The sequence below is a fragment of the Acanthochromis polyacanthus genome, chromosome 16, assembly GCF_021347895.1.
Source record: "Acanthochromis polyacanthus isolate Apoly-LR-REF ecotype Palm Island chromosome 16, KAUST_Apoly_ChrSc, whole genome shotgun sequence".
NCBI lineage: Eukaryota > Metazoa > Chordata > Actinopteri > Pomacentridae > Acanthochromis > Acanthochromis polyacanthus.
Genome location: NC_067128.1, coordinates 24,760,932 through 24,780,461, shown reverse-complemented (window position 1 = coordinate 24,780,461; position 19,530 = coordinate 24,760,932). Strand labels below are relative to the sequence as shown.

Genomic DNA, 19,530 nt, shown 5'->3' with positions numbered 1-19,530 from the left:
GTTTAGACGGAAACGTAACGGCGGAGAGTTTTCAACTTTTCCACTCTGGAGGCCGGTTTCAAATTTTTGCGTTTTTAAGCCCCCAAAACGCCGTCCTCATATAAACGATAGGGTGTTTTGTTGAAATATTTTGACGTTTTTACCTGCAAGCGTCCTCGTGTAAACGGCCCCTTAGACAGATTTGTGAACAATATTTGAGAAAAATGGTGATATTGCGCATGTAGAAAAAGTTTTAGATCTTTGAGTTCATCTCATAAAAATTGGGAGCAAAAACAAAAGTGTTGCGTTTATATTTTTGTTGAGTGTACTAATGTCCTTAAAGCCTCTCTAATGTCCCCTCTATTCCTTACGAATAGTGCTAGGTAATCTTGGCTAGAAGATTCAGTGTTAGGAATGAAATATAAAATGTGATTAAGTCCATGTTAGCAAGAAGTCCTACAAATGGTCTGAATAATGGATAGTTTGCATGTTTCCACATCAGAGGAGGTTGTGTCAGCTGATAAAGGCCATGTGATGTGTTTGAGAGCTCTGCTGTTTTGTACCAGATTCCAGTTGTGATAGTTATTGGTCAGTTTAGCAGTATTTTATCTCCACCGCAAACCAGATATTACAGGCATGATCATGAGGTGTCAAAACTGCTTTAATAAATAAGTGGGATGATTATTTAGAACAATTGAACATCGACTAAGAGAATGGAAACCTTTTTATACTTTTGTACAAAATTACCCAATGTCCCTTTTAAAATAAAATGTATACAATATGCATATTCAGCTTTTAACACCAACACTGATGCAGCTTTAATTCTTTATTTTGCTGTGTCCCATTTACAGAAATACAATGGCGTTTTGAGACAATGACATGATATGAAAAGGGTAAAACTTTAAACTGAGTTGGTAACTTAAAAAAACACATTTGCATGATAGCAAAAACAAATCTGCATCTGCAAACATTGTTCCCTTCATTAAAGCCTCGAAACCAAACATGAAGCTAATGCATGATGTCCACATTTGACCTATTAACATCCACATTCATAACACTCAAAACTGCCATGGTGGACTGCTTTTGCTTGTTTTTAACCCTCCATTGTTTTATTCCAGGAATCTCCATGATAGCAAAGTGAGACAAGGAGAGTGCTTTACTCAGGCGAATAAAACACGCCACAATACACCACACATTGTTTTAAAGAGTTACTTTCCTTAATAATGAAAACAAACCAACAACATAAAAAGATGACCACTGGTAACACAAATAATGCATTACACGTTACATTAAGGCACCGAAAATAAAAGGGTTTGTGACGGGTTTAGAAAAGGTTTGAAAACTTTAAGGCTATATTTTTGGCAGTTTGGAAACACTACCCACCAAAAGCTACTGTTGATTTATTGAAACAAGTCTTGACTGAACAACTAAAACCAGTGATTATGATCACCAGTGAAAATTAACTGCCATGAAAAAGAAACAACTTTTACTTTTGGCCACATGCCCACTTTATGATGTCACAGTGGGCATTCTCCATTAGTTGTCAGTGCCAAAAAAAATCATAGTGACATAATCAAAAAAGCTGAAGACTGGGACTAGAAGTATTACTGCTGGACCACGTAAAGCCAGATTACCACCACAATTACAAGGGATGTTTTGGCCCTGTGACTGTTATTCAATCGCATACAATAATCTGAACATTGATAGGCATCACCGATTTACTTCATATAACTAAAGAATTAGTCACAAAACAAAGAAATGCAGCTTAATGACAAACCATTTTTAAACCCTTCAGAAATTCCTTCATTGGTGGTACCTCATTGTAAAGGTTCTTAACTGCGGGACTCTGGATATTAAGTGTTATAAAACCTGCCTATTTCGACTGGCATAAATAAAAGGAATGGCATTGTAAAAAAAAAAATAATAATAATAATAATAACAATAATAATAAAAATGTGTGACTTGTCTTAAGTTACTCATTTCAAATATACACAGCGACTCCTTTAGTATTTACAAATATGTACAGACTATTAATTTCTGTTTTGATCAAATACCTTGAATGGCGTTGCTGTGAAATTGAACTCTAAATGTACACATATCCCTTTAAGATTTGAGAACAAGGAGGTCAAACTGGGCAGCACGACTTGGAGCCTCAACATAGCTCTCAGAAAGGCACTTGCTACCAACCCAAATACTGCAAAAAATCCTCAAACAGAGCTTTCAGCCAAGACAACTGAGAGACAGGAGAAAAAATGGAAGGCCACATAGTAGGCACTGGGGTTTCTGTCCCCTCTCCCCTCCAGGCCAAGCGTTTTGGTAAGGCTGGCGCATGACGGCCAAAGGTGGATCGGTGGGCAAAGCTGGAAGGTGACAGAGCAAAAGGAGGGTTTCTCTGTGTTTCTGTGGATGCCACAGTCCATTTCTCTCCAAACCCTTCCTTTTCTGTCCCTTAAGTGTGTATCTGCCCCAACAGACACTGAACAGGAGCCCACTGAATATTTAACAAATCATAACATCTGTAAACAAACAAAAATCTTTTTACAGGTTGTTTTTCTCCATTTCAACGATTCAGCATTTCTCAAGTGGTTCAATTCCATTAACAAAAATTGCAGAGAGCTTCTTTTGCCTCCTGAAATATTGTTACATTTCCATTTCTTCTGTACACAATTAAAGAAAAATAAGAGAACAGTAGCAAAAAAGGATGTTCACTGTGTTCTAGCCTGAATCAAAAACTGCTTCAGTTGACAGTGACAAAAACATGAAAACAAAGTAAGGAATGGCTTATTAACACAAAGCCTTTTTTTCCTTTCCTAAAGTAGTCCAAAACTAAGAATAGTTGCTGCCTTGCAGCTTCTCTCGCTTGAGTCCTTTGCTGAAATTATTTTATACACAATGGTCTCTGAGGTCTTTCTGACCATTAAAGACGGCACTGACATTTTTCCAGCGGTTGTCTTTGGGGCTGTAGCCTTGGGTTCGGTGGGGTGCTTTGAGGGGTGAACTGGAGCTGTGCAGGGTGCAGATCACTCCTCCACTGGACTGCACTGCAGTCTTAGAGTACTTATAAACTAGCTGTTTTCCCGCCTCAGCTCCACCACACTCCTCGAGCTCAAGCTCGCCGTCCGTCTCCTCCTCCTCCTCCTCATCACACGTCCGATAAGAGGGGCCCATGAGCTTTTTGCGTTCCTGCTCAGCCTCCCTGTTGCTTTCTTTCAGCTGCTGTTGCTGCTGCTGCTGACGTCCCACCATAAGCCGAAGCGGCTCCCACTGGTTGTTCACGTTGTCATCGGCAGCTGAATGTGTGGTCCTCTCACGCTCTTTTCTTCGTTTGCGCGTCCACCAAACGCATACAATGATGCAGAAGAGGCAGAGCAAACAGAAGACGACACACAGTAGAGGCACCAAATAATCTGTTGATATCAAGATACACAAGGGAGGAAAAAGAAGAAAAAGAGTGAAATCGGTGTAAGTGAGAAGTCACTGATCAGAAGCTGAAAAGGGGTCTGTAACAAACCTCGGTGGGACACCTTTACTCACCCACTGAAGGAGGCATGACCTGCGTTTCCACTTTGACCTCAATGACTGCCAGCATTATGGTGCTGTTGTGCCGCTTAGACAAGGTGCCCACAATGGCGCTGGCTGTTTCCTGGATCAAACTGTGGTCTGGAAGGTCCTCTGGATGGAAAGACTGAGAACAAAACCAGAGAGCAGAAAAGGTATAAGACAACAGGTGGAAACAAGCATTAAGCTATATCACAACACGAGAAATATTTACACCTCTGCTACCAATGCACATGGATCATTTCTTCAGAGTCACAGTCACACAAAACAAAAGAGACACAAAGCCTCTATAGGTGCGTGTCCACTAGATGTGATTACCCCGCATGGCAACGCACCATATCTGAAAATCGCATGGATGTAGGCGGTCACTAGCAGACCGCAACATTGTCAAGCTGAAAGCTCGGTCACGTGACCACCTAGTGGCCCGCTGGTGCTCGAGTGCCGTCATGTGACAATGTTGTGGTCCTCTAGTGACCACCCACCATCAGTGCGATTTTCAGATGAGGTGCGTTGCGCTGCAGGAAAATCACATCAAGTGGACATGCACCTTATGTCATTTGAGGGGAACACAATTTTTCCAGGATCTGTGAAAAAAAGTTTGCCAAGCATCAGATGGGAAGATAAAAACAACACAATTCTGGTTTGTGGATCAAAAACTGCAGTTCTTCAAATGTCCACTTTAAGCAGGTTTAAGATAAGATAAGATAATCCTTAATTGCTCCCCGTGTCCGGGGAAATTTCCCATGTTACAGCAGCATACATCATACAGTAAAGCAACAATAAGCAACAATAGACGACAATATAATGATAAACATAATAACAATCACAATATGTTCAGGAGTGTAGGATGGAAAGTGTGGCTTATGTAATGATGTGAAGTAAAGTAGCTCAAGAACTGTGCAGATTATGTGGTAAAGGATGATGTGATAAGAGTCCAGTTTTGTGTTAACATCAGCCAGTGATACTGATGTTATAAAGTCTTATAGCAGATGGAATGAATGACTTGCGATAGCGCTCCTTCTTGCAGGTTAGGTGTCTCAGTCTACTGCTGAAAAAGCTACTTTGAGACTCCGCAGTGACTTTAAAAAGTCAGTCAGGCCCCATAGACTCCTAAGTGAAAATATCCAACTTTACAGTGTAAATAAACATGTTTACAGCCTGGCAAAACAATAAAAAATTTTTTTTTAAATAAACGGTTTTGGTCTCTGTAGCTAATTTCACCGTTCATGACAATGTTTATGAAACTCACAAGTTCAAACTGTAATTAAGTTTCAAATTATTTATAACTAAGGGCACTGACACCTTAAACAGGTGGGTACTATTATTAAGACAGTCCATGGCCCACCTCAGCTCCTGTCATGCTCCAACTTTGTTCATTTTTTTGATTGCCAGGTGTTAGGAGGACTCAAGCACTGCCAGAATAGAGGCAGGTGGAGGTTTAAAACAATCTCACTGAAAGCACATCTTCTATTGTTGGTTGTCATTTTCTGTTGTATATAATGTAATGTAGTCCCATTACACATGAAAGCAAGTGGTAGCAGTTGTCACCTTTTCACCTTGCCTTTTAATTGTATGCATACTGAATTATATTATATTTGATTTATTTTACATTTAGAATTAAATAGATGAGAACTTTTCCCCTTTTTTCATTTCTCCTGAATGTGCTGTAAGAGCAAATGTTGTCGTAATATCCTAAAAACTTCTTTTTAATTTTGATTTAGCTGGTCGTGCTGTATAGGCACTAGCTATCTGGATATGTGGTGTTCCAACAACTGAAACTGTGCCACTTAAACTGGAAATGGGAACTCATGACCTCCAACACTGTGTCCTTTGCTAATATTAGGTACTTTTAGTGATACTATACATGACTCTAACCAGACAAGAAAGGGATCATCAAAGCACAAAAAGGGTAAACTTTGGATCATTCACTTACTATAGCCACCTCTACAGCATCCTGATTTGAATGTGAGAGGTCACAGAGCAGGAGAAGGGCATGGTCTTTTGCCAAGCTTTGGGTGTCAGGAAGATACCTCAGCTCAAAGCAGATATTCTCCACTGTTGTTCCCTGCAATATGCACACAAAGATGAACTGATCAGCAACGATACCACAAACCAGAACATCACAAGATTCCAGGAAGCAACAAGAAAAGTGAGATGTGCATGATGACTCACCGGTGGTACTTTGTCTCTGTTGAAAACAAGTGTTACGCGGCCGCAGCTGTTGTCCAAATGGCCGTTGTTTGGCTGGCACTTGGTGGTTGCTTGTGGAGGTGGAGGTCCAGCCATGGAACAAACTCCCCACTGATGGCAAGGGGGGGAGAAGCAGGTGAAGTAGCTGTGCTCCAGACACTCACGTCCAGCTGGGCAGGACTGTTGTCTCTGGTCCTGTCCTGCTGACTGGAGTCGGCAGGGACGACGACCACACAGCACCTGGTGCAAAGGGTCACCATGTTCACTCCCATGTCAGCCAAGAAATCATTTGTACTGCTGTTCTTGTTCTTGCTGCATCATCTCAACCAGGAGATGTTAACTATCATTGCATTTAGGGCCACAACTTTCAATAACAACAACAATAATAATAATAATAACATGAGAAAAGCACTCAGAGAGTGCAGTGTTCTGCCAAGGCTGTTCATTCCACCATATGGCATTGTCAGAAATGCAGCATTTTTTTCTAGAAATGCAGTATTCGTTAATTAGTTATTGATGATCAGAAATCACAGCAGCATAGAATGTGGCCATTTGATATAGATGTATTCACAAGCAAAATGACCTTGCCCTGAACACAGGCGTGCGTTATGAATGTGTATGTTATTTATGGATACCGAATAGCATGACCTAAACATTCCCGCGGGCAAAGGGAATTGATGGGATACTCTCATCATCCCAGTCAATTGTTCCTCGTATCATTTCCGCTGAATAAGTCCTGGCAAGTCCGCAGCGGTGGATTTGTAGTAGGATTGCAATCATGTGATCATCAGCAGCCAGCTGACGCAGTGTTCACTTGTAGCCATAGTTACAGTGACCGTGCCGCTATCTTGCAATGATACAGAAATCTTTAACAAATCCATGGATCCAGACTATAAGCTGCATCACTGCCAAAATCTAATCACTTGGTTCTTGTGACATATCTGACCTTCCCTGAATATTTCATGTAAATCTGTTAGTCCATTTTTGAGTAATGTTGCTAACAGACGGACAGACCAGCCAACGCAGATTGTCTCATAACCCTGCCGCATTTCTTGGTGAAGTAATAATACCGTCTTCTCAATGCAACAACGTTTTAGACCATTTGTCACATTTAAACTTGTAAGTGTATTTGAGTTGCTTTCTGCAGTTGCTGTTTCAGAATTTTTTCTACCGAATTTTAGCAGTTGCTGTTTGCCCTTACATTAAACAAATAATCAAAATTTGTTTGAAGTTGCAGATATTTAACTGCAAGCCTTGATACCTTAGTACAGTCCACTTTGCCGTTGATGCAATGGCAGGTGTTGCACTCCTCTTCCCAGTGGCTGCCATGAGGAAACTGCAGCCCAGCGTAGTGACAAGTCTTTCCAATACCTATGACTACAAACAGAGAGAGTAATGTAGAACCTGTGTAGCATGACGTCTGCTGTAATGAGTGACTGAATTAATGGGTATATCAATGTAGTTTCAACACAGCAACAAGGTAGTGACTATTAACTACACGATGGAGTGAAATGAATATTCCAGGCAGAGCACGGAAATGTATTTACACTCTTGGCATCGGGTTCCTGTTCGACCAAGGGGACAAATGCATCGGAAACCGTTGATCTCATCCACACAGGTGGCGCCATAGGCACAGGGTGAAGACTGGCACTCATTTATGTCTGTGGAGAGAAAACAGCAGCAAATTCAATATGGAAACAAAGACTGGAGCCCAATTTAAAACCAAAAAAGCCGAACTGAATACAATGTTTAGTTCTCACTAGAGGTACCGTCTAGTGAAGAAATAGTCTTTTAAAAGAAATAGTATGTTCCTTTTGCCTGCAGTCTGATCTCTGCCCAGAGCTTCACTGGAAAAGGGCTTCCTGTCCTCACAAATCCCAATTTAACCTCTCTTTATAGCAAAGTAAAGGCACTGGCACACCAGGAAGCCAGTCACGACATTGTGAGCACTATTCTGTCAAAGCTCCCCAAGCATCTTTCAGTTTTTTCCTGCACTGGTCTGTTCAGCATCTCAAGATCAGTTCCTGTCTCATCACTGCCGTCAAGCAATCTTTCTGTTGTGGAGCAGTTTATACAGACAGAGCAGGGAAGCATAAAAGTGGATGGTACACCAGAGCTACACAACTGTTTACACCAGGGGTCGGCAAGTAGATGTGGCTTCGGGCCAAAATGTTTGTAAACAATCGAACAGCGGGCCAACCTGCGGTGGGGTTGTGCTCCGATTCCGCGAACGGGTGGGGGTGGGGTGAGGTACCGCGAGCAGCGGAGCTTTTACAGCTAATCGCCGCTGCTTGGGACACACGTCTCAATTCTGATCACAGATGTATTAAAAATGGCTCCCGAGACACACACGTTTTGCACACACTGTTGCTCAGTGAAATTTGGCTACAACCGTGTCCGACCAGTAGCGCAAACACGGAAATGCCCGGCAGCAGCCGACCACACGAGTTTCGTGTTGCAGTGACGGACTGGCTTGGCTCTGTGCCAAATCAAATTTTCAAAATCATCTGGCGGGCCAGATATTATTCCTGACGGGCAAGTTTTGGCCCGCGGGCCGCCAGTTGCCGACCACTGGTTTACACCATTTTGGGCTATCCTTTCAGCACTGCCAAGACAGCTTGCTATTGGTCAGAAGGACAAATCTGCAACATGATAAACTCAAACAGGCAAGGGCGTCAGTTTGTTTTTAAAAGTGGGGGGGATGGAGACCACAGCACTTTGAGAAAATGTCGAAGAATGGCGGCAAAATGCCATAAGCTGGGCTCAAACTCACAACCACCGCACAAAAGGCAGAGGCTCAACCTGTTCAGCTATCGGTACATGCAGGTGGAGGGGTCTGTGGGCCGCTATAATACTAATTCTCCCGGGCCGAAATTTTGCCCCTGCATGCCTCTGGTCGGAACTTCTACTTGGCACGGGCGCAAATTCAGCATCTGCGCGTTTTTTTTTAACCTCGCGAAGGTGTGCTGCATGTCTGTGCAACTCTCGGTCGAGTGCGGATGGTGTGTTCAGGAGCGTCGGAATTTTTTATACTACTGAAAATAACTGGGGTTACAACGGCTTACATGTGAAGAATTTGAATGTGTTGGAGACAGAATGACCCCTGACAAAAAGTGGGGGGGACACATCCCCACCGTCTCCCCCTAAACTGACGCCTATGCTCACAGGTTTACTTTGCTCCGGTAAGCAAAACCATGAGCTGCAGCAAAGTCATCGAAATGAATTCATTTTATTGCAAAATTTAGAAATTTAAAATACTGTGAATGGCTCTTAATCGATTTTTGTAATCATTCTCATTGGTTGTGTATATTAAATAGTTATGTTCTCTTTATTTAGATTTGTTTATTTAAGTAATTTTCTGAAGAAAGCCACGAAGAGCTAAAACTTTACAGTATTTTACGAGAATAAGCTGGGAAAAAGATTGCATCCTAGTCGCGTTGTACCTTTTCATTATGCATTTTGTTACTTTTTTCAATTAACCAGTGATTCCTCATATTTCTTTCAAGACCACTGTTGGAAATAGCAGTCAGTCAAAACCATTAAGTTTGGGAAAAATTAAATCACTTGTCACTTGTGTCTGCCCTCTCAGTTTAGTGGGATCTCTTGGCCATCATCACCCACATGAAAACGGTCTAGATGAGAATTCTTAAATTTAAGCTTGACAAAAAAGGTGAATGCTATCCGGCCAAAACAAAGGAGCAGAGAAGAAGAATTTCAGGGTCACTGGGTCATTTGTCTTCCGTGTGTGAATGTGTGACTGTGCGAGTACGGAGGAGGGATGACCTCTGATCTCTGAGGCATTAAAGGACAAGAAAAGGGAGAGGGCAGTGTCCCCGTCTTGCATCTGGGTGTCAATGTATCTATCTCCTCCTTGTCTTTTCCCTTAGTTTCTTCCCTGCTCCATCTATCCTTCCTCTTAATCATACTAAGTTGCCGTGACTGCGCTAGGGTCGCCATGATGAAAAATCAGGATCAGACTAGGATGTTTAGGATTTCAGTCAGGGTTCTTGTGTACTGCCACCGCATCAAAGAAATGTTCCATTATTAAGTAACCTCATGTCATCACTCACTGATTCTGCAGTCTGGTCCGGCGAAGCCAGGGGCGCACTCACACCGAAACCAGTTCACTCCGTCCACACAGATCCCACCGTTGTAACTGGGAGGAAAAAAAAAAAAAAGATGAAAAACTATTAAATGAGGCTATACATCCTTTCCAGCTGCGGCAAAGTACATGATTTGTGTGTGTGCGTGTTTGTGCTGGCGGTCACAAAGCTCAATTCAACTCATCAATACAAGCCTCCGCCTTTCAGATGCTAATAGGCGTGTCCAGTCCCTCCCCTCCCCTCCTCTCATCATGCCTCCCTTCCATTGCTCCTCAAAGCCAAGCTTCCCCCCAGGTTGCACGGGAAGAATGAACACGTACACCCCCTCTGTCACTCCACCCCCCACCTGCATTCACCATGGGGTAGGTGGGACTCTTGTCCACCCCATAACACTCCCACTGTCCTATTTAACATCCAAGCTCCCTCTTCTGTGAGATGCCCCTTTAAGGCTTGATTTAAGGACAACTTCCACTGCTGCTTGTGGCCCGTCACCCCTCCAGCCGACAAGGTTTGTGTTTAGTGTAGAGATGAGAAAGGCAAGAAAATGTGGATACATTTTTTTGAGGGGGGGGGGGCGTTTAGCTACACCACAAGAATGTGTCAGAATGAAAGGTTACATACCAGGGGTGAGGGTTGCAGTCATTTGTGTCTGTTGAAGAAAAGAAGAAATAGAAGGTTTAAAAAAAAAACTGTAAAAAATGCACAGATAGAAAGCCAGAAAACTGAGTCCAACAGAGAATTTCTGGATTTGAAGTTTTCAACAGTGCTTTACCTACTCATCTGTAACTTGCAATTACACAGGGAGCCTTTGCCAACTCTTAGCATAAAAATCACTTTAATTTGCATGGCTCATTAAGAAATTTGCCAAAAAGAAACGTTCACTTTGAAATACATTCCATTAAAAACAGAAAATTCTGCACTCTTTAGCACAACCGAGGAACTTCTAGTAACTTAGCTGTGACCATCAGTCACGTGAGGAAAAAAAATCTGAGACTATTTGGCTGAACTGGGCTAAACCGCAGGCAGTGTTTACACAGCACAGGCAAGTATGAAAACAAAAATATATCTTATACCAAATAATAAATATATCTTTGCCTTTTTTTGGATAATATCAGGAGGCACTTGGAAAATGTCCATTTTCATTCCAGTGTTTTTTCACTTTTTAGAAAACAAATTTAGTAATTCCACCTTATTTTTCCTTGTTTATGATTTACAGAATTAAAACTGTCATACTGCACAGAAGACATTTTTGAGTTCTCTGAATTTGGCTGCACAGTGGTGTAGTGGTTAGCACTTTCGCCTTGCAGCAAGAAGATCCCCGGTTCAAATCCCAGCCTGGGCCTGGGATCTTTCTGCATAGAGTTTGCATGTTCTCCCTGTGCATGCGTGGGTTTTCTCCGGGCACTCCGGCTTCCTCCCACAGTCCAACAATATGCTGAGGTTAATTGATGACTCTAAATTGCCCGTAGGTGTGAATGTGAGTGTGATTGTTTGTCTGTATATGTAGCCCTGTGACAGACTGGCGACCTGTCCAGGGTGTCCCCTGCCTTCGCCCGAGTCAGCTGGGATAGGCTCCAGCACCCCCTGCGACCCTAGTGAGGATAAAGCGGTGTATAGAGAATGGATGGATGAATTTGGCTTTGCTGTAGAGGTGCAAGATTTGATATTGCAGTGAAAAATGAACTCAGTGAGTAAAATGTAGCACAAGAAGAAAACGCTCCAACACTCAGAGGTTCAGAGGATGTCATCTAGTGGACACACACTTTAAGTCACTACATTATCCTGCGTTTGTTCCACTTTTAAGTGAGGAAATGTAACGTCAGTCGCCTATTTCTGTTAGGTCGCCTGATGCTAGCTTTTGCTTGTTAGCTGACTGATAACAGTGATAGGGCGTGTGTGACTGTGAGAGTTGCTTTTTATTTTACTTTAATCAGCTTAAGCATGGTTTGGATATGCATATAAATAAACGTAACTTGCACACAGGGGTGGTAATAATTTAAAGACTGAGCCTCAAGTTTTAAATTTTCTGACAAAGTCCGAGTGAAGACATTGGTCTGTGTTGGAGAGAGGCAGAATGAATTGCTTTGAGAGGCTTTATGATGAGAGAGACATCATGTACACCACAGCAAGCAGCTGTCTGACAGAGAATCCTCAACATGACCATCACTGACATGAAGCCTCTGTTGATGGTTGAAGACAAAGGCTTCACTACAATGATCTTATTTGCTCTGTCATTCCAAATCTTCGATTTCTGAATAAAGAAGCAGAAATTACAAATTATTTTTTTTATCCGATTCATCGATTAATCGAAAAAAATAATCGACTGATTAATCGATTAAAATAATCGTTAGTCGCAGCCCTACTCTCAAGCCCTTGAAACATCCCCTAAACATATTAAAAACAAATAATCAAAACACAAAGAAATACTTACTTATAATATGATATGTCTAAATTGTTAAACTTGACAGTTCAAATAACTTACTACGTGTTAAGACTAATTAATAATAGCTGAGAGCTACGGTGGGGATCAAAAGTTTGGGCACCCCAGGTAAAAACTTGTATTAATGTGCATAAAGAAGCCAAAGAAAGATGGATAAATCTCCAAAAGGCATCAAATTACAGATTAGACATTCTTATAATATGTCAAAAAAAGTTAGATTTTATTTCCATCATGCAAACTTTCAAAATAACAGAAAACAAAATAATGGCGTCTGCAAAAGTTTGGGCACCCTGCAGAATTAATACCTTGTACTGGCCCCTTTGGTAAGTAACAGCTTGTAAACGCTTTTTGTAGCCCGCTAAGAGTCTTTCAATTCTTGTTCGAGGTATCTTCACCCATTCTTCCTTACATAAAAAAGTCTTTCAGTTCTTTGAGATTTCTGGGCTGTCTGTCACGCACTGCTCTTTTAAGGTCTATCCATAGATTTCTAGTTATGTTGAGGTCAGGAGATTGTGAAGGCAATGGCAAAACCTTCAGTATACGCCTCTTGATGTAATCCACCATGGATTATGAGGTGTGTTTAGGATCATTATCCATTTGTAGAAGCCATCCTCTCTTTAACTTCAGCTTTTTCACAGATGGTTAGCATCCAAAATTTGCTGAAATTTTATTGAATCCATTTTTCCTTCTACTCGTGAAATGTTCCCTGTGCCACTGGCTGCAATACAACCCCAAAGAATGATTGATCCACCCCCATGCTTAACAGTTGGACAGAGGTCCTTTCCATTAAATTCTGTGCCCTTTCTTCTCCAAATGTATCTTTGCTCATTCCGGCCAAAAAAGTTCTATTTTAACCTCATCGGTCCACAGAACTTGTTTCCAAAACGCATCAGGCTTGTCTATATGTTCATTTGCAAACTTCAAACGCTGATTTTTGTGATGAGGACGTAGAAGAGGTTTTCTTCTGATGACTCTTCCATGAAGACCATATTTGTACAAGTATCTCTTAATAGTGGAATAGTATACCACAACTCCAGTGTCTGCCAAGTCTTTAAGGAGGGATCGTGCAGTCAAACGTGGGTTTTGACTTGCTTTTCTCACAATCCTGCGAGCTGTTCTGTCCGATATTTTTCTTGGTCTTCCAGATCTTGCTTTATTTTCCACTGTTCCTGATGACTGCCATTTCTCAATTACATTCCGAACAGAGGATATTGGCATCTGAAAACATTTTGCTATCCTCTTATAGCCTTCTCCTGCTTTGTGAGAGTCAACTATTTTCAGTTTTAATGTTCTAGACAACTGCTTAGAAGAACCCATGGTGCTGATTGTTGGGACAAGGTCAGATGAGTCTGGGCATTTAAAACCTTTGAGATTGACATCACCTGGTCTTTCCAGACGATGACTGAACAATCCATGACACTGTCAGGTGTTGGCTTTCCAAAGGGTGCCCAAACTTTTGCAGATGCCATTATTGTGTTGTCTGGTATTTTGAAAGTGTAAATGATGGAAATAAAATCTAACTTTTTTTGACATATTATAAGAATGTCTCATTTGTAATTTGATGCCTTTTGGAGATTTTTCCATCTTTACTTGCTTTTTTGTGCACATTAATACAAATTTTTACCTGGGGTGCCCAAACTTTCAGTCCCCACTGTAGGTGATTTTCCGGTTAGTTTAATTCAGAGGAACTAACTTTGTCCACAGGAGGGGCCCTCCCAGCCCTCCTTGCAGATGCAGGTGAAGGTGTCTCCTCCTCCCACACACGTCCCCCCATTGGAACAAGGACTGGAGGTGCATGTGCTTTTTTTGGCTGTGGGATGAGAGAAGAGGAGTCAAGGATCACAGAGGTACAACAAATTGTTAAAATCTAAAATTACACAACAGAGGCGCAGCCACACAACAAATCAAATAGCACTTGCAGGAAAAGACAGAATTACATTCTCACTACGTTTCTTAACCTTACTTAAGGTTTCTTAACCCATTTAAATAATATCTGAGAGTTACTGTGTGTCGGAAAATCCAATCCTGTCAGTAATCAAACACTTCAAAAAAGTTACTCATCAAGTTAGAATCAATCTCACAGTAAGAACTTGCATGACAGTCGGTGTTACCTACATTGATAGTCAATTACTCTATAATCTGGATTGATTCAAAAGTCAAATTTTCAATAAAAAAAAAAAACTATTTGTCCCCAAGGGGCAATAAAAAAACTGACTGTACAGCATCCCTGAATGAGTCATTAATATTATTCTGGCTTTTAGTACAATGCTAGTCTTAATAATCCTGGTCTCAGACCCCTGAAGATGTGAGATGCCACTCACATCTTCAGCTTGTTTAAATAGGTTTGCTGTTGTGTCCATTAACCCGATGAGCTCCTTTTCACTCTTGAGCTACTTTTAGTATAATTTCACTACCTCTTCTTATAAGCTCTTATCTTGGTTTTTATAAGAGCCATGCATGCTTGCTCTTGTTGTTTTTAAGGCAGTCTAAGATACCCAGATCTTCCATCATTTGATAAGATTAACTGTAAAACATTTTTGTATAATGAAATTGGTGTGTATTTACATGCATCTGACCATGAAATACCCAGCAGAGATATGCTTTTGTTTAAGGAATATTGTCTGGAATCTGCTGAAATCAGAACCACAGATACTGTATGACTCAGAAACTGGCAAAAATACGTGCATAGTGGCAAACATAAGTAAATTTCATTATTTTATTAATTGTATTGTTTACCTACAGCAGGTTACTTGCAGAGGAAGAGAACCGGACAAATGTTTTGGCCTTCAATGTCCACTTTGCTTTGGCCCCCCAGAATCTAACTCTTCACTGCCTACTTGCACACAGGTGACCTGTACTCATATTGATTTACCCCAACATTTGAATCATTGCAATGAAAAGCAAATGTGTTATTTTGTGTATATTTGTCATGCACAGTGGGATGTAGTTGCAGATCTATGTTGGAGATATTTGCTGTGTTTTTGAAATGCGGTAGGTCTATGTTATGAAAAGACTTCTAGAGTGTGAAAACAGGTGAAGAAATGATCTCACTGCAATTACTCCAGTATGTGCAAATACGCAACTAGAAAACACTCAGAGAGCATGATACTCTCCCAAGGCTGTTCATTCCCCCATATGGCATTGTCAGACATGCAGCATTGCTTTTTTAGAAATGCAGCATTTGTTTATTAGTAATTGATGATCAGAAACATAGCCATTTAATAAAGAGGTACCCATAAACAAAATGACCTTGCGCTGAGCACAGGCGTGTGTTATGCATGTGTACGTTAGGTATGGACACTGAATCGCGTGACCTAAATATGCAGCGGGCGGCGGCAATTGATGGGACTCGGCATCACTCCCACAATTTAATCAATTGTTCTTTGTATCATTTCCGACAGTTAAGTCCCGATAAGTCCACAGTGGTGGATTTATGGAAGGATCACCATTATGTGATTGCAGCAGGCAGCTGACGCAGTGTTCACTTGTTGTCATAGATACAGTGACGGAGTGTCACTATCTCGCAGTGATACAGAAATCTTTAACAAATCTGTGGATCCAGACTATAAGGTGCATAACTGCCAAAATCTAATCAATTGGTCCTTGTGTCATTTGACCTTCCCTGAAAATTTCATCCAAATCCGTTGGTCCATTTTTGGGTAATGTTGCCAACAGACAGACGGATTTGAATCAGATGGACAGATGGACGGACAGACGTCGACTGTCACATAACTCTGCCGCGTTCCTTGGCGAAGTAACAAGCATAAATGCAAAAGGTCCAGTTCCACTCTTTATGGTGATATGATACTAATATAGTAAAACACAGACATTAACATCCTGTGAATATCATAACATATAGTGATGAGTTCATGAAAAATATTAATGGCTCAACTACAAATGTAGCCATGTTAACTGATCCATCCATCCAACCTACTACTGATTAGTTTGGTCAAATCAAAACAAAATGACTCTTCCTCCAAACAAGACATCAACAAGAATTCAGCACTGATGATTTCAATTTCTTACTCCTTCCTATTATGCAATCTACAACTACAACTAGTAGCTTCTCTGAACCTAGACTTGTAGTTCACCTGTGTTGCAGGTGTTTCCTTCCCAACCAGGTGGGCAGTCACAGCGAAAAGCATCCCCGTGGTCATAGCAGGTGCCTCCATTGCTGCAGGTGGTTTCGTCACACTGACTCTCTCCTGGACAGAAGAAAGAAAAACACAGACACGATCTTCATTTGACAATTCATACTGTTAGTACAAAAAGTTTATTGTGGTGATCCGCTACCCTTATGGTGTAGACATTAACATCTTTTACTGGTCCTAACATATAAAGATGTGCAGCGAGGTGGAAGTGGGGCCACTGCAAGCTACGAACATAAACCCACACATTAACACAAAGTCGACATAACTCACGGGAATGGCAGGTCTTGCCCTTCCAGTTGTCGGCACACTCGCAGTAGAAGTCGTTCACCAGGTCAACGCACTGTCCACCGTTCTTACAGGGGTTGTGTCTGCACTCGTTGACATCTGAGGAAGCAGAAAGATTTCCATGAATCCAGCTTTCATTCACTCATTAATAAACTGTTTTCTATTCAGTACAAAGAAAGACAGCACAGCAGAAGCTCTACCCAGGCATGAGGCTTTGTTTAGGAAGATGCAAATGTTGGAAAAAAGGCAGAAAATCTGTCGTGAAGGAGAAGAACTTACTGAGGTCGCAGAGTCGACCCTCCCAGCCGTCTGGACAGAAGCACTGAAAGGAGTTCACACCGTCAATGCAGGTTCCTCCATTTCGACAGGGGTTGCTAATGCAGTCGTTGATATCTGAAATAATATTGCGAGGAAAGGTTAGATGAACGTCTTCAGAACTCTGCTCACAAGAAGTTTAGTCATGTTTTCTTCTATTTGGATAGTTTTGGTAGTACATTATTCAAATCTTGTTCAAAGGTTCACTTAACCATGGTTTCATAACACATGACTATGCAGCTGCAAGAAAATATGATAAACTTGATTGATGATTATAAAAATTGTATCCTATAAATAAATACATTTTAAAAAATTGTCAGTAACATCTATCAAAGAATCAAATGATTTTTCTTTCAGTAGAAACAAAAAGAATAATGGAGTTTTGAACTATTTGATAGTCCTGATGTGAGATTCTGTCAGAATAATTAAACTAAGCCTAAAATGCTTAGATTTCATTTAAAATTACTTCATTGTACATGTCTCCCTTTAAAATCTCCAAATGCACCAGATCTCATTAAAAAAATGCAATTTTTGCACTCCTCAATACAAACATTAGTGACTAACAGCAACAGGCAAAAATTCAGGGACTTTTTGACTTTTTTGGCTTAAGTGGGCACAGCAGGAGACAGGAGCAGGTAAGAGAAATAAATTTTAAATGTAAGTTGTTAAACACGGACAGTACAGAAATTCCACATTGTTATCCGTATTGCTAACACCTGTAGGCATTTAGAAATTGTTGTGCATTCAGAAACTATATGGGGTTCAGCAAGTTAATGTATCTCACAACAATAACAGTATAATTATACAGCATTAGACATGACTGTATGAAATGTATATTTAAAATGTTTGGTAAAGTTTTCCATATGAGAGAAACTTGTTTCATGTGTTTACCACATAAATCAGCAAACAACAACAATATCATGTTATAAATCATCTACTAAAGATTTAGAAACAATTCTAAATGCTAAATGAGAGGCAGAAAATTGTGAAAAAGCTTTACAAAATTGTTAGAGCTGTCTTTCAAAACCATACTAGATTAATAGTCTACAATATTTTACAATGAATTTTAAATCCAGTTTACATAAATGACCAAACAGTTTGAAACAGCACAGTTTCTTCAGAATGTGAACCCCAACGTCTCAACGTACTCTCATGACAGTAGACGCCACTGAAACCTGCATCACAGATGCAGGTGAAGTTTCCTGCTGGCTGGCTGATGCAGTGTCCTCGTGGACCACACACGTTGGAGGATATGTGGCGCACTTCAGCAGAGTCATTGGTTGCTTCAGCAACAGTGCAGCTGTCAATCACTGCAAGAAAAAAAGAGCTTTATGTTTCAAGTTCACTATATTTTATTTGTATACTAGTTTGTTCAGGTCTCCTCCATCACTACGGATGAGACCAGTCACCTTGACATGGGGTGGTTTGGCAGTTCTCTTTGAGCCGCTCACACGTCTTTCCCTTGTAGCCTTCAGGACATGCACAGTAGAAGTCCTGGTCCATGCTGTGGCACTGGGCCTCATTCTCACAGGGGTTTGGATCACAAGCATCTGAGGAGGACCAGGTAGAGATCTAGATGGATGAAGAGGTGAGGGAAATATAAGTTTACAAAATATGCAGTTTAAATTGAAGAGCTGAATTCAAAATGCTGCTTGAAGCTAAACAAACAAAATAACCCACTATTTCTGGCTGACAGAATTATATGACACAAGTTATTATTTGTAATGAAACCTCAGTAGGCCAATCTTGGAAACAGGATTCCATTGAATCAGGTGTTTTTTAACCTTTTTAAGTACTTGAATGAGGTGCAGTGCTTTTGCTTTGTGTTGCTGTGTGGAATGAGAATGTTTATCATTTTTTCACAACATTGTCAACACATTAAACTAAGCTTTGTCCACTACAAAGACAGTAAAGCAAGTGAAGCCAAAGCAGTGCTAGAGAAAGCAGACCTAAAGTCTGTGGAGGTGAGCAGCTTGGCATGGTTCAAGCCACCGCTGCTGTTCAGAACAAATCGAAGGTAAGAGGACGAGCAAAGTAAGCCTCAGAAAGTTTCACTAAGCTCATCAAGGGAGTCCACGCTTTTGGTTTTACATCTTTGCCCTGCTTAATCTTCCAAGATTATTCCAAGGCAGACACCTTGCAGAAGAGAGACTGAGAAACTGCACAGGCAACAGAAAGACAACCCATCATGAAGGCAAATATTGACTCGTCCAACAGCATGCAGAGCCACAGTGAATATAATAAAGATAAATCATCTGGCACACAGTGGGCCTGACTAGAGGCCATGGTGACATCTTTTGTCATTTCTACATGCTGCAATACAGAGGTTGGAGAGAAATTCTCTAAGTTTATGTAAACAGAGGGCAACTGTGTAGAAACTCTGGGTTGAACTGCTTTGCCATTTAAGGTGCTGAACAACGGAGGCAGACAAGGGAAACAGGGTGGCTGAAGTTTGTGGTCACACACAGTTTATTTTACATCTTTTCAGCAGCATGTGTGTGGTCAGAAG

General features: G+C 41.0%; 1 protein-coding gene across 3 annotated transcripts in view; it reads right to left on the bottom strand.

Moving 5' to 3' along the window:
- Positions 1 to 792: 792 nt before the first annotated feature.
- The window catches only part of jag2b (jagged canonical Notch ligand 2b), a 71,289-nt gene continuing 52,551 nt past the window's right edge, over positions 793 to 19,530 (bottom strand). For all 3 annotated transcript variants that reach the window (XM_051960899.1, XM_051960900.1, XM_051960901.1), the window contains 14 exons: positions 18,431 to 18,593; positions 18,170 to 18,331; positions 16,986 to 17,099; positions 16,692 to 16,805; positions 16,362 to 16,475; positions 13,964 to 14,080; positions 10,452 to 10,479; positions 9,798 to 9,883; positions 7,275 to 7,388; positions 6,989 to 7,104; positions 5,710 to 5,967; positions 5,471 to 5,602; positions 3,514 to 3,664; positions 793 to 3,386 (listed from right to left, as the gene is read on the bottom strand). In XM_051960899.1, coding sequence (XP_051816859.1) covers positions 2,863 to 3,386; positions 3,514 to 3,664; positions 5,471 to 5,602; positions 5,710 to 5,967; positions 6,989 to 7,104; positions 7,275 to 7,388; positions 9,798 to 9,883; positions 10,452 to 10,479; positions 13,964 to 14,080; positions 16,362 to 16,475; positions 16,692 to 16,805; positions 16,986 to 17,099; positions 18,170 to 18,331; positions 18,431 to 18,593 — 2,193 coding nt within the window. In that variant the 3' untranslated portion in view covers positions 793 to 2,862. The remainder of the gene's footprint in view (positions 3,387 to 3,513; positions 3,665 to 5,470; positions 5,603 to 5,709; positions 5,968 to 6,988; positions 7,105 to 7,274; positions 7,389 to 9,797; positions 9,884 to 10,451; positions 10,480 to 13,963; positions 14,081 to 16,361; positions 16,476 to 16,691; positions 16,806 to 16,985; positions 17,100 to 18,169; positions 18,332 to 18,430; positions 18,594 to 19,530) is intronic.